Here is a 13,721-nt window from a genome sequence, read left to right as displayed (position 1 = left end):
CACACGAGCAGATTACACAACTTGCATTCAAAACAGATGCAACAAATGGAGGACGTAGTGTGGAAAAAGATCTAAAACGTTTAAAATTAGGGCAATTTATGAGAGTGTATGAGGGGAAGGGGTGGAAGAGGGGGAGGGGGGAAAAGGGAAATGGGAAGGTATATGTTAAGGGAGGTAAGGGAGGACGTGTGTGTGCGAGGGAGGGGGGGCATACACACACGCATATATATATATATATATATATATATATATTTATACACACATTTATTCCACCATGTTGAGGGGTCCTCATGGAAGAGACCTAACCTCCAACTAACAATTAAACATAGTGTAAACCTAGGGCAGCTAGCCATAACATGGTCTGCACATTTTCTAAATCCTGCAATAAATCTGCAGTGTGTCTGCATTCATGCAAGCAGACATAGGGCGCGATTCACTAAAGTGTGCTAACACTTAGCACGACACTGATAAGCCGCTTTGCACGTGATATCATGTGCTAAGCATCATTATCATGTACTAAGTATCATTATCACATGCTACGTATCATTATCATGTGCTAAGTATTATTATCATGTGCTAAGTATCATTATCACGTGAAGTCACTGCAGATCACGCGAACGGAATGTAGATCATGAATTATTACTATACACAGTACATAAAGCGACGTGTGTTAAACTTTGCGCGCACCGTATTACATTAACGCACATGCTAATGTAAGCACCATTGCTGGTTTCATTACCAAACTCTATCTTCTGTTTGTGCAAAGCGCCGTAGTTTTCAATGGCATTCCGCACTTAGCGTGTGAAGTGTAACGCCGTTCGTATGATAAAACTTAACACGCGAATGTTGGAAACTGTTCACGTGCACAATGGGCTTGAGTCACTAAAGTGTGATAACTCAGTTCTCACGTGTAAAGGCTTTGCACGTGCAAACGTGCATGTAAAGCATTGGGCGCGTGAACAGTTTACACCGTTCGTGTTAAAGCGGACCCAAATTAAAAATACAAGATTTCAGAAATAAAATCTATTTTCTAAATTATAATAATAAATAGCAGCCTTTTTTTAGCTGCATGATGACAAATATAAAATATTTTACATTTATTGTAGGAACCCCTCCCTTCCTTTCAAATTGCCGGGATTTTTCCGGCAAACTGGTGGAGTAGATGGTGTCTGGCAATGGAGGAATTTCTAATGGCTGCCCCCAGTATAATCGTAGCTATGAAAAGAGAAGGGTGAAAAGCATGCACTGAAATGCTCATAGGCTTGAAGGAGTGTTTATTTATCTTTGTATGTGTCAGAGTGGTGCATCTAAATATTTTGAATTAAAAAAATGTTTGGTTTGGGTTCGCTTTAAGTTTTACTGCGCGAACGGCGTTATGCTTCACACGCTAAGTATGGAATGCCATTGAAAACTACGGCGCTTCGCACGATCAGAAGATGGAGTTTAAAGCGAACCCAAACCAAACATTTTTTTAATTCAAAATATTTAGATGCACCACTCTGACACATACAAAGATAAATAAACACTCCTTCAAGCCTATGAGCATTTCAGTGCATGCTTTTCACCCTTCTCTTTTCATAGCTACGATTATACTGGGGGCAGCCATTAGAAATTCCTCCATTGCCAGACACCATCTACTCCACCAGTTTGCCGGAAAAATCCCGGCAATTTGAAAGGAAGGGAGGGGTTCCTACAATAAATGTAAAATATTTTATATTTGTCATCATGCAGCTAAAAAAAGGCTGCTATTTATTATTATAATTTAGAAAATAGATTTTATTTCTGAAATCTTGTATTTTTAATTTGGGTCCGCTTTAATAATGAAACCAGCAATGGTGCTTACATTAATATGTGCGTTAATGTAAAACGGCGCGCGCAAAGTTTAACACGCGTTGCTTTATGTACTGTATACAGTAATAATTCATGATCTACATTCTGTTTGCGTGATCTGCAGTGACTTCACGTGATAATAATACTTAGCATGTGATGATACTTAGCACGTGATAATAATACTTAGCATGTGATAATGATACTTAGCACGTGCAAAGCCTTTACACGCACATTTGCATGTACAAGGCCTTTACACGTGATAACTGAGTTATCGCGCTTTAGTGAATTGAGCCCATAGGGTTAACAACATCCTGTGTTTACAAAATAGCTGCTCTGCCAAGTCAACCAGCTGACATAGCTGAGAGATCAAATGACACTTGCAATTAGTCACAGATGAGAGGGAATTAGACAGGCTAAACTCTCTAAATACATACAGGGTAAATTTTCTATGTTTTCCTTATGTCCTGTGCAAGAGTTCAGGTCCACTTTAAAGCACAGAGGACACCATCTGTCTATCTGTCCATCATTTCATGTGTCTGTTTTGAGGATAGACGTATCTGCTGGTTACCCCAATGTCTTTTGGGGAGAAGGTACAGATAGCTTTGCCCACATTTAGTAGTCCAGAATCAGCAGCTGTGATTGTACTGTAGCATTGTGTGCCTCCTCCCCTCTGTGTATGGATTGTAGTGCAGCCTGTATAGACACATCTCTTGTATGGAGTTCTGTACACAGAAGGCTGTTCTTGGCTCACTCTCAGCGTTCTGAGTTACTATGTAGGAGATGTGGTTTCTTAGGGGATTTCTTCCATTACAAAGCACAGCTTCCCGTAGACACTGCCTGCTCCTATCACAGAGGGAGACAGTGACGGCATCCAGTTACTGGCCCATACCAGAGGCGCAGGTGCTGCGGAGGCTGCTAGTCATAATGGAGTCCATTGTGTTCAGCCTCCTAACCACAATACTCTGCAGTTTGCCTTCCCACTGATATCATCTTGGCAATTAACTGTGTAAAGCCCAACGGCTCTCCCAGACCATGGTGAAAGCTTGTTCTTATGTGTTTAGATGCTTCTTGATGAGCTGATGTAAAATAAGTCACTTCTAAAGTGTTTGATCAGGAACCTCTTCTCCAGTCATTTCCTGCAGTACAGACTCTCCGAGTTTCAGGCTGCTATCTCAAAGACTTACTTTTATGGTGACTCAAATTCAAAATCTGAACATGTCTTGATACAGTCCCTAATAATAATCTAACTCCTGCTAATGCCTGGCACTAACCTTCACCCTTATGAATACTTTACACTAACCTTCCTGATGCCTTACAGACTAACAAACCCTCACATGATGCAGAACTTTTCCTTGGATTATGAAAACGTTTATGGGGCAGCCCACTGAGACTTTGCCTACATTTTATTCTGTAAATGTATTTATTCAATAAATCTTTATTAGGCAGTATGGACACTTAACGATAATGCCCTCCATTCAGGACAGTACAATGTGTACTATTTAAAGAGGAAATGTGACCCTGGATTGAACTTCATCCCAATCAGCAGCTGATACCTCTCTTCCCATGAGAAATCTTTACATTTCTCGAATAGATCATCAGGGACGTCGGAATGGCTGATAATGTGGGGAAATCCCTCCCAGTGTGATGTTAGGGCCGTGGTCCTGACATCACACGGTAGGCGCCTTCTTGCATTGTGGGAAATAACGGTTGTTTCCAACTGACAAGCAACCAGTTTCTACTTCTGTTCATCTATATATATATACCTTTTAGCCTATTGCATGGTTAGGGGTGTGGTTATAGATAATGGCAGTTGGTGCTGTCTGAGTTTTTTTCATGTCTGCCAGTAGTAAAGATGATTACATGCAGGCAGATTGTGGATCAAACAATATGAATAAATTACATGGCGAATATCATTTGTTTCTTGATCTCTCTTCTATTTTTTTAACTTCTCACTCTGCAATGTATTGATTTATTTTTCCCCTTTTCGCTTAAGTTCCTTTTTTAGTAAATGGCTGATATTATCTGGAAAAACATTACCTAGTTGGCAAGAAAAAAAAAAACTACTCTTTAACGATTTGTTGGCTCAGAGCATTGAGCAATACCCATATCATGTGATTCCTCTTGTTTTTTTCTGCAGTTCCACCACGTGTCCACCCAGGACCCAAGGTCTTAAAGACGCTTATCGGACGTTCGGTGGTCCTGCCATGTGTGTCCCATGGAGATCCAACCCCAAGCCTGGCCTGGTACAAAGATGGAGTGGCCTTGAGAGTGGGAGATAAGGACTCTTTGCAAGGGCCTGATGGCAGCATAAGCATTATGGAGGTCCAGCTCTCTGATTCCGGGAATTACCGGTGTGTGGCCTCCAGCAGTGCAGGAAAAGACTCACTGGAATTTAGGCTGGAGGTGTTGGGTGAGAATTTATCAGTGATGACATAAATACAGACATCCTGTCGTTACTGTGACTTCTGTTCATAGCATGCTGGCATTTTTATCTTCTCAGAGGCTCCGAACTTCAAGGACAGCTCCGATGTTTTGTTGGAACAGACAGCAGAGGTGGCAGTTGCTCTGGCGTGCCCTGTGCAAGGTCAGTATCGAAGAGGACTTTTAACTGTGAGATATTTGTAGTAATGTGAATATTTACCCTGAATAATCTCTGATATTTATATCTTATTAGAGAGATAACACATTGTTTATTTGCTTATCTTCCCATCAGAGTACAGTGTTGGAGCCAAACTTAAAAAGAACCTGTACTGAGTAAAATTATTTAAAATAAACACATGAGGTAACTTCAAATGAACATTACATGGTTACCTTGCCATCAGTTCCTCTCAGAAGCTCACAATTTTCTTCTTACAGTGATCCCTTCCAGTTCTGACAACATTTTGTCAGAACTGAAATATATCAGTTGCTGTCAGTTATATATCAGTTGCTGTCAGTTACAGCTGAGAGGAGAACTGATGTGTCCATGTTTGCCTATGGCTCAAGTGGGCGATGTTACAGTTTAACAATGTGCTGACCAGGAAGCTGTTATGGGGTAATAGCCATTTTCAAAATGGAGGACGGAGAATTCCCTTGATCACAGTGGACAAACAGGATGCAGGAGAGGAAAAATAGATTGAGAAGTTACAAACTACACAGGAGGTAAGTATGACTTGTGTATGTTTATTTTGTCTTTTAATGTTCAGTTCAGGTTTTCTTTAATGCTGGGAATACACGGTTCGTTTTTGAAGTGATTAGATGGTTCAATAGATAATTTCCGACATGTCCGATCTCCCTTTCGATTCTCTCGCCGCTCGATTTCTGATAGAAGTGAATGGAAAAAGATAAGAAAAACGAGTGGAAGAGAAGAGAATCGACTGCAGAATTGATCGGCAAAAACGATCGAGAGTAGAAACGCATGGTAGAAACGAACCGTGTATTCCCAGCATTAGGGTGGCCATACATTATTCGATTTTGCGGCCCGTGGACCATTTGATCCAATGATTTTCTCGGACGGAAGCAGAATTGGCCCCGCAACACTGCCTTCAACACTGCACATGAGCATGGGGGGGAACATATACACTTGGAGGGCAGTAGCATGACAATTTCCAGTAGATCCCTCTCTGATCAAATCTGAAGGTTGATCTCGTGGCAGATTGATTAATGTATGTCCATCTTTATTTGCTGCCTCAGCTGATAATTGATTACAGGCACTCATAAAAATGCCCCCAAGAACCAAACAAACAAACACACACTCTAGAGAATATGAGGCATGTGGCATATGAGGTGGATGTTTAATACAGGGAGTCCTCGAGATCCAAACAGCCCACCGATCGCATTTCGTTGCCCACTCCCTTCCTGCACTCCTCCACCTTTTTTTATTTTTTTAGCACTCCCCCAGCTTAGTGTGTTAATGCGACTGTGCTCTCACCTCTCTGTTGGAGTCCAGTGCTGTGCTTCAGCCTGTCTGCTCACCACTTGGCCTAGTGCCCAGCCTCTCCTACCGCATGTAGTATGATTACGCGTGAGTGAGGTGCAAGCACTAGAGAGAGCAGGAGACAGAGGGACACAGTGGAGGCTGCCTGCAACTTTCACTATCCAGATCTTATGATATCTGCTCTCCAGGGACCCACAATGCTACTGCTCCTCAGGACACCGAACTTACTGCTACTGCACACACACACAGCAGAAGCAGGTGATAGAACACATGTGAGAGTAGGGCACAGTCAGAGGCAGTGCTTAATTTGAAGGCAGGGCTTAATCCAGGGGCATGGCACCCCCAGGACCAAGGGCACTCCAGACAGTGACCGGGAATGCCTTTGCCTAAAAACGACCCTGCTTGTACCCAGGCTAGAAGGTTCTCGGCTGAGATGGGTAGTTGGAGCCGTCTCTGCCAAGAATCTAGCTTGTTTATGGTAGCCCCGAAGTGTCAGATCGTCTGAGTTGAGTACAGGTGAGTGCAACGTTCTTTCCCCTACCTCTCCAACTCAAAGTCACTCCCTCATCCCCCCTCCTTCCTCCGTTGCAATAGAACACTTCTTGAGGGTGTAGCCTTGTAACGCATCTGTACAGAACGCCTCCCAAAACTGTTCCCTAAAGGAGCAAGTCCTGATCCCTGTATAGCTCTTTTCTCCTGTTGGACTCAAAGCGCTCAAGAGCTGCAGCCACTAAGGGTGCAGCCACACTGCAGTGTTAGGAAGTCTTCCCCAAGGACTTCTTACTGAATAGGTACTGACCTACCCCAGCCAGGATTTTAACCCTTTTCTCCCATGCCAAAGGCAGAGCCCCTAACCAGTACGCTAAGTACGCTATGCAGCCATGCTAGGAGACAGGATTAAGGCTAGTATTAGGCATTACAGATAAACTCCGGGCAGAGAGGGTCACAAATGTTTTCAGATTCCAGATATTTTTAAATTATAATGTTTCTAAAGTTTCCATAAACCCGTGGTACGAAGACAAAACTGATCATTGCTATTTTGAATTAAAGAGGCACTGTAGTGTCATATAGTACAATGGGCAAACACAGACTAAATCAGGCAATTTTATACATTGCTATTTTTACATTACCTCTTTAAGAAATAGTTTCTTATTCTTTGCTTATGTCACAGGTACTCCCACCCCTCTGGTTCGCTGGTTAAAAAATGGCATTTTTCTTAATGGCAACCTGCCGGGAATTTCCCAGTTGGCCAACGGCTCCCTTCTGATTGGCTCGCCATTGCCGAGTCACAGTGGAGATTACATCTGCCTGGCCTCCAATGAAGCGGGGACAGCGAGGAGGAAGACTAAGCTGGTGGTTTATGGTAAAGGACAACTCATCTGTCACAACTGCAGATATATCTATGCTTTCACTTATCTTCTATAATACATATATCCTGTAATCCTCAGCACCCCCCAAGATTTTGGAGAACGGACAAGCACAGAATATTTCACTTATGGCCAATCAGCCGCTGAGTCTGGGCTGTGAAGTGAACGGCGTCCCCTTTCCAACAGTCACTTGGAGTAAAGACAACAAAATCGTAAGCTGGGAGGGACTTTTGATTATCAGCTGTGGCCATTAAAGTGAACCTGAGTTGAAATTAAACTGATGAGATAAACAATTCTATTTATCCTGCTAGGCTCCTACTCCTAAAAATTACTTTTTTTTTTTTAAGTATCCCATGTTTTTATTTTATATTTAAATTAAACATTTACAAAGTAGGTTGAATGTTTTACTTTCTCTAATCAATGGCAGCCTATTAAGTGTCCCAGAGTTAGAAAAAGGTCAATAGTTCATGTATTTTATCTTTCCCTGCCCTCAGAAGTTGTATTCTGCCAGGAAAACTTTTATGGCTGTAATTAGCTTATCAGTGATGTTTACTAAATTACTGACAAGCTAACGACAAGACAGAAGCTGTCACTTCCATGCCTAGAAATGAACTCTTTCAGGCAGCAATAAAATAAGTAGAACAACCTGGTTATTAATATGTTTTGTACTGTACATACACATGTTTATCTCATCATGTTACATGTCGCCTCGGGTACACTTTAAAGTGGACCTAAACTCTTGCACAGGACAGAAGGAAAGCATAGATAAATGCACCCTGTATGTACTGTATTTAGAGAGTTTATCCTGTCTAATTCCCCCTCATCTGTGTCTAATCACAAGTTGTAATTTGATCTCACCACTGTGTCCGCTGACTGCCAAGGCAGATAAGCTAATTTGATAGCACAGGATGTTAACCCTACGTCTGCTTTCATGAAAGCTGGAAGTAGACACGCTGCAGATTTACTGCAGAATTTTTATCCGCTGTAACAGAGACATGTTTTTCTTTCAAGAGTATTATGCTGTTGCTTATTTTTTAGAGCAGAGAGGAAGTTCTGAATTCAGATCCGCTTTAATAATGCAAAGGAAATTTTGAGGTTTGTAAGACCTTGATGAAAATGCTGACTTCGCTACTTTATACTGCTTCATGTGGCGGTTCATTCCCTTTGTAACTCTACTTTAGCTCATTCAGTGAAAATGTACTGCTACACCATAATTGATAAATTGTGCAAAATCAATCCAAAGTGTATTGATTAGGTTTGCAGGGTCTCTGTCAGTTTTGACAAAACATGTGGGTAATCTTTAGTGTTGGCAAGGCAAGGAGCAGAGAGGGTGCAGAGAGGCAGTTACTATTATTATTTATTGTATTTATAAAGCGCCAACATATTACGCAGCGCTGGACAATACATATATACAATGATACAAGGATGACAGACATAGGGTTATACACATAGAACAAAGTTATACATGCAAATTGTACAAAATACATGATCATGCAATATGGGCTGGTTAGGTAGGCCCAGTAATACAAGTACAGGCTGTCATAGGACAGGAGCACATGATCCTGTAGATTACACTAGGGCTGGGGTGCCCAATAGGTAGATCGCGATCTACCGGTAGATCGTGACCGCCTATTTGGTAGATCGCGACCAAGTGGTCGCGTCACATTAACTTTAGTGGCCGGCAGCTGTATAACGCGCCTGCTTGGCAGCGTGTCATCAGATTCTGCTGCCGGCCAATCAGAATGCAGGGCGGTGCGACTGGAAAGACTAAAGCCGCGACGTCATGGCTGCCGGGGGCGGCGCTGGGCGCACTGCATCCACGCAGCCTGCCCGGCGCCCGTCGGAGCGACCCCTCACTTGTCCGCTGTTCATCTGCCCCAGACACCGCCTCTGGAACTGGAGGGAGGTAAGTGGCCCAGGCCCCCCCCTACACCTAACTACACTATACCTTATTATTATTATTATTATTATTATTATTTTTTATTTATATAGCGCCAACATATTCCGCAGCGCTTTACAAAGCACAATAAGACGACAAGGGGAACATAGATACAACTAACAAATATACAGCAGAGTTCCAAGCAGCAAAAATATTGTTACAAAGACAGTAAACATTAGGAGGATGACCCTGCCCTTGCGAGCTTACAATCTAATGGGTAGTGGGGGACACACTAGGTAAGGGGGTGGAGGATGGATGAGGCAGTGATTCTTTGCCTCTGATTACATTGTGACAAATAAGTAAATAAAGGGCTATAGAATGTTATAAGCTTGTCTGAAAAGGTGTGTTTTAAGAGTGCGTTTGAAGATGTCCAGGTTTGGAGCATGACGTACAGGCTGTGGAAGAGAGTTCCAGATAAGGGCTGATGCTCGTGTAAAGTCCTGGATGTGAGCATGAGAGGAGGTGATCAGCTTAGAGGCCAGGAGAATTTCTTGGGAGGAGCGAAGGTTGCGGGAGGGACAATATCTTGAGATTAGTGAGGAGATGTATGGAGGAGACAACTCGTGGAGGGCTTTGTATGTTAGAGTCAGGAGTTTGAACTGGATCCTCTGGGTAATGGGTAACCAGTGGAGAGAACGTCACAGTGGGGCTGCATCGGAAGAGCGTGTGGAAAGGTGAATGAGGCGGGCCGCTGCATTTAGAAGGGATTGGAGAGGAGCTAGCCTGTTTTTTGGTAGGCCACAGAGCAGGGTGTTGCAGTAGTCTAGGCGGGAGATGATTAAGGCATGAACAAGCATTTTGGTGGCCTCTTGTGTGAGGAAGGGACGGATACGGAATATATTTTTGAGCTGGAAATAGCAGGTGGTGGTTAATGAGGCAATGTGAGGTTTAAAGGAGAGCTCTGAGTCAAGTATAACCCCCAAGCAGCGGGCCTTAGTGGTTGAGGTTATTGGGGTGTTGTCTACCGTTATGGTTGCAATTGGTGGGGGTGTAGATAGCAATGGTGGAAAAATCACAATTTCCGTTTTAGTCATGTTGAGTTTGAGGAAGCGGGAGGACATGAATGCAGAAATGGCACGTAGACAGTCGGGGACTCTGGATAGTAGTGAGGACAGGTCAGGAGCTGAGAGATAGATTTGGGTGTCATCCGCATAGAGGTGATACTGGAAGCCAAAAGAGTTAATTAGTTGTCCCAGGCCACGGGTGTAGATTGAGAAAAGAAGTGGCCCAAGAACAGAGCCTTGAGGTACACCAACAGACAGTGGGTGTGGAGAGGACTTGGTGTTAGAGAAGGAGACAGTGTAAGAGCGTCCAGAGAGATAAGAGGAGATCCAGGAATGTGCTTGTCCCTTGATTCCTAAAGATGACAGTGTCTGCAGAAGCAGAGCATGATCAACCGTGTCAAAGGCAGAGGAAAGGTCAAGGAGTATTAGAATGGAGAACTGGCCTTTGGATTTAGCTACCAGTAGGTCATTAGCAACTTTCGTGAGGGCAGTTTCAGTGGAATGGTGTGTGCGGAATCCAGATTGAAAGGGGTCAAGTAAGGAGTTGGTAGAGAGAAAGGCAGACAATTCTGAATGGATGTGACGTTCCAGCAGTTTAGAAGCAAAGGGGAGGAGCGAGACAGGACGGTAGTTGGATAGAGAAGTTGGATCAAGAGAGGGTTTTTTGATTAGTGGTGTGATAATAGCTTGTTTGAATAAGGAAGGAAAAGTGCCAGTGGAGATAGAAAGGTTGAATAGAGTTGTTAGAGCGGGATTAAAGGAGGAGGAAAGCTGGGGGATTAGATGAGAGGGAATGGGGTCCAGGGCACAGGTAGTGAGATGCGCTTTGGAGATTAGTGAGGAAAGACACTGTTCAGTTAGTGTGGTGAAAGATGTTAGAGTGGGAGACTGGTCTTGTGGAGCGGGGGGAAGGCAGTTAGTGGTGGGTGAGGGTGCAGGCAGACAGAAGGAATTTATAGGTGACGGCTGTGCTGGTAAAAATGGTTGCGCGTTGAAGCTATTACGTATTGCATCAATCTTGCTTGTAAAGTATGATGCAAAGTTGTCGGCTGACAGACATGTGGTAGGGGGAGGAGGTGGGGGACGAAGTAGGGAGTTAAAGGTGTTGAACAATTGTTTTGGGTTGTGGGACTGTGAGGAAATGAGCGAGGAGAAATAAGACTGCTTAGCAGAAGTGAGGGCATCCCTGAGCTCCTGCATAGTTTGTTTATAGTGATTGAAGTCTTCTACAGCAGCACTTTTTCTCCAGCATCTTTCTGCCACCCTGGAGTGTCTTTTCAGCTGTTTGATTTGTTCAGTGAGCCAGGGCTGCCGGTTAGTTTGGCGGGGGCGGGTGGTGGTGAGTGGAACGGCTGAATTCATGGCAGAGGAGACTACATTAAATAAGTAACTGGATGCTGCCTCAGGGTCAGTGTAGGAAGACAGGGTACTTAGAGGTTGCAAGGCCTCAGTCAGGGAATTCACATCCAGGTTGCGGTAATTCCTGCGCGTGACTGTATGGTGTAGTGTTGGAGGAGTTGATGGTAGAGAAGAATTGATTGAGAAGGTAAGAAGGTTGTGGTCTGAGAGGGGAAGCGGAGTGTTATGAAAGCTTGAAATAGAACAGAGGCGGGTAAAGACAAGGTCAAGAGTGTGGCTGTCTTTGTGGGTGGAAGTGGAGGACCATTGGGCGAGGTCAAACGAGGAGGTGAGAGAGAGCAGTTTGGTGGCAGTAGGGCAATTAGTATCGATGGGTATATTAAAATCTCCAATGATGATAGAGGGTATATCAGTGGAGAGGAACTGGAGAAGCCATGCTGAAAAGTGATCAATGAAAGTAGAGGCTGGACCGGGCGGGCGGTAGATAATAGCAATCTGAATGTGGTATGGAGAGTAGAGACAGACAGCATGAACTTCAAAGGATGAGAGTGCGGGCAGAGGTGTGAGTGGCTTAAAGGAACAGTGTTCAGAGAAGAGGATCCCCAGGATACCTGGCTATCTATACTGAAGGCCCCTACACCTAACTACACTATACCTGGCTACCTATACTGAAGGCCCCTACACCTAGTTATCAATACTGGAGGCACCTATACCTATCTACCTATACTGAAGGCACATATATGTAGCTACCTAAATGTTGGTAGATCTCCTGAACTCGGAAAATTTAAAAGTAGCTTACGAGCCAAAAAAGTGTGGGCACCCCTGCACTAGGGAGTGGAGGACCCTGCCAGAGGCTTACAATCTAAAGGGAGGGGTGGAAACACTAGGAGGGGCTGTTAAATATTCCTTAGAGAGTTACTGTGTGGTAGGAGGTGGGTAGGCCATCATAAAGAGGTGGGTTTTGAGGGCTTGCTTGAATGTGTTGAAAGAGGGAGCAAGTCTGATGGGTGGTGGAAGGGCATTCCAGAGGGTGGGGGCAGCTCTTGAGAAATCCTGCAGGCGGGCATGGGAGTGTGAAATGCGTAGGGTGGTGAGGCAAAGGTCATTGGAGGAACGGAGGGGGCGACCTGGTGTATACTTGTGAACAAGCTCCGAGATGTAGGTAGGGCAGGTTTTGTGCACAGATTTATACGCCAGGCATAGAATCTTGAAAGTTATCCTGAAACGGATAGGCAGCCAGTGCAGTGATTCACAAAGGGGAGATGTGGATGCAGAGCAGTGCGAAGAATGGATGAGTCTTGCAGCTGCTTTCATCACTGATTGAAGGGGGGCAGTGCGTTTCAGGGGGAGGCCAGAAAGGAGGGAGTTACAGTAATCAAGGCGGGAGATGATGAGGGCATGGATGAGCAGTTTGGTCGTGTCCGGGGTTAAGAAGGGGCGGATCTTGGAGATATTACGGAGGTGGAAATTGCAGGCTCTGGTGATGTTTTGGATGTGTGGGATGAAGGAGAGGTCAGAGTCCAAGGTGACACCCAGACAGCGGGCCTGGGAGGTAGGGAGAATGAGAGGAACTTTACCAAAAGTAGTAGAGGAAAAAATAAATCAAGACTCTGCAAAAAAGATAAATTATAAGAAATAGAAGCTAGATCAGGAAATGATTGATATTCACTGTTGTCTGATCCACTGTGAGACTGCAGGACAGCATCTGCAGGACAGCATCTTTACTGCTGTGGCAGATATGAAAAGAAAAAAAAAACAGACAGCATCAACTGCCCTTATCTACAAACACACTAAGTGACAATATGATAGGCTAAAAGGTGTATAATGTATATACAGTACATACATATACACAGAGGGAGATACTGCATGTTTGGCAGTTGGCAAGAGCCGTTATTCACAAAAAAGAAGCTGTCATGGCCAAGGCAATGACATGACACTGTGGGAGGGATTTCATTACAATAACAGCCACCCAGACATCCCTGATGAACTGTTAGAGAAAAGGTAAAGATTGCTTGTGGAAAAGGGGGTATCGACTAAGAGAGAAAGTTCCTCTTGAAGTAAGAAGATCAGATAGTGTTCTGTGCTGGATGTAAACAACTGAAAATCTTCAGTCTACTTTATCTCCTTAGCTTAGAAGAGCAAGATCAGTATTATAATATTCTTAGATTAGTGATCAAGAGTTACTTTTAAAGCCCCATTTCAGGTACAGATGTTTTGCCATATCTGTGTGTTTGCACACAGTTGCAGCGCTTGCTTTGGCTTGTCTAGTAGTTGCTTGATTAGCTAATGGGAAAAAATCACTTGTA

General features: G+C 43.9%; 1 protein-coding gene across 1 annotated transcript in view; it reads left to right on the top strand.

Moving 5' to 3' along the window:
• HMCN2 (hemicentin 2) overlaps positions 1-13,721 on the top strand; it is a 408,064-nt gene that overhangs the window by 166,151 nt on the left and 228,192 nt on the right. Inside the window, exons 24-27 of the mRNA XM_068248458.1 lie at positions 3,968-4,240; positions 4,331-4,414; positions 6,918-7,109; positions 7,195-7,325. Of these exons, the coding sequence (XP_068104559.1) occupies positions 3,968-4,240; positions 4,331-4,414; positions 6,918-7,109; positions 7,195-7,325 (680 nt within the window). The remainder of the gene's footprint in view (positions 1-3,967; positions 4,241-4,330; positions 4,415-6,917; positions 7,110-7,194; positions 7,326-13,721) is intronic.

The sequence above is a fragment of the Hyperolius riggenbachi genome, chromosome 8, assembly GCF_040937935.1.
Source record: "Hyperolius riggenbachi isolate aHypRig1 chromosome 8, aHypRig1.pri, whole genome shotgun sequence".
In the NCBI taxonomy this organism is placed as follows: domain Eukaryota; kingdom Metazoa; phylum Chordata; class Amphibia; order Anura; family Hyperoliidae; genus Hyperolius; species Hyperolius riggenbachi.
The sequence above is the reverse complement of the archived record's forward strand: the minus strand, read 5'-3'. Positions and strand labels throughout refer to the sequence as shown.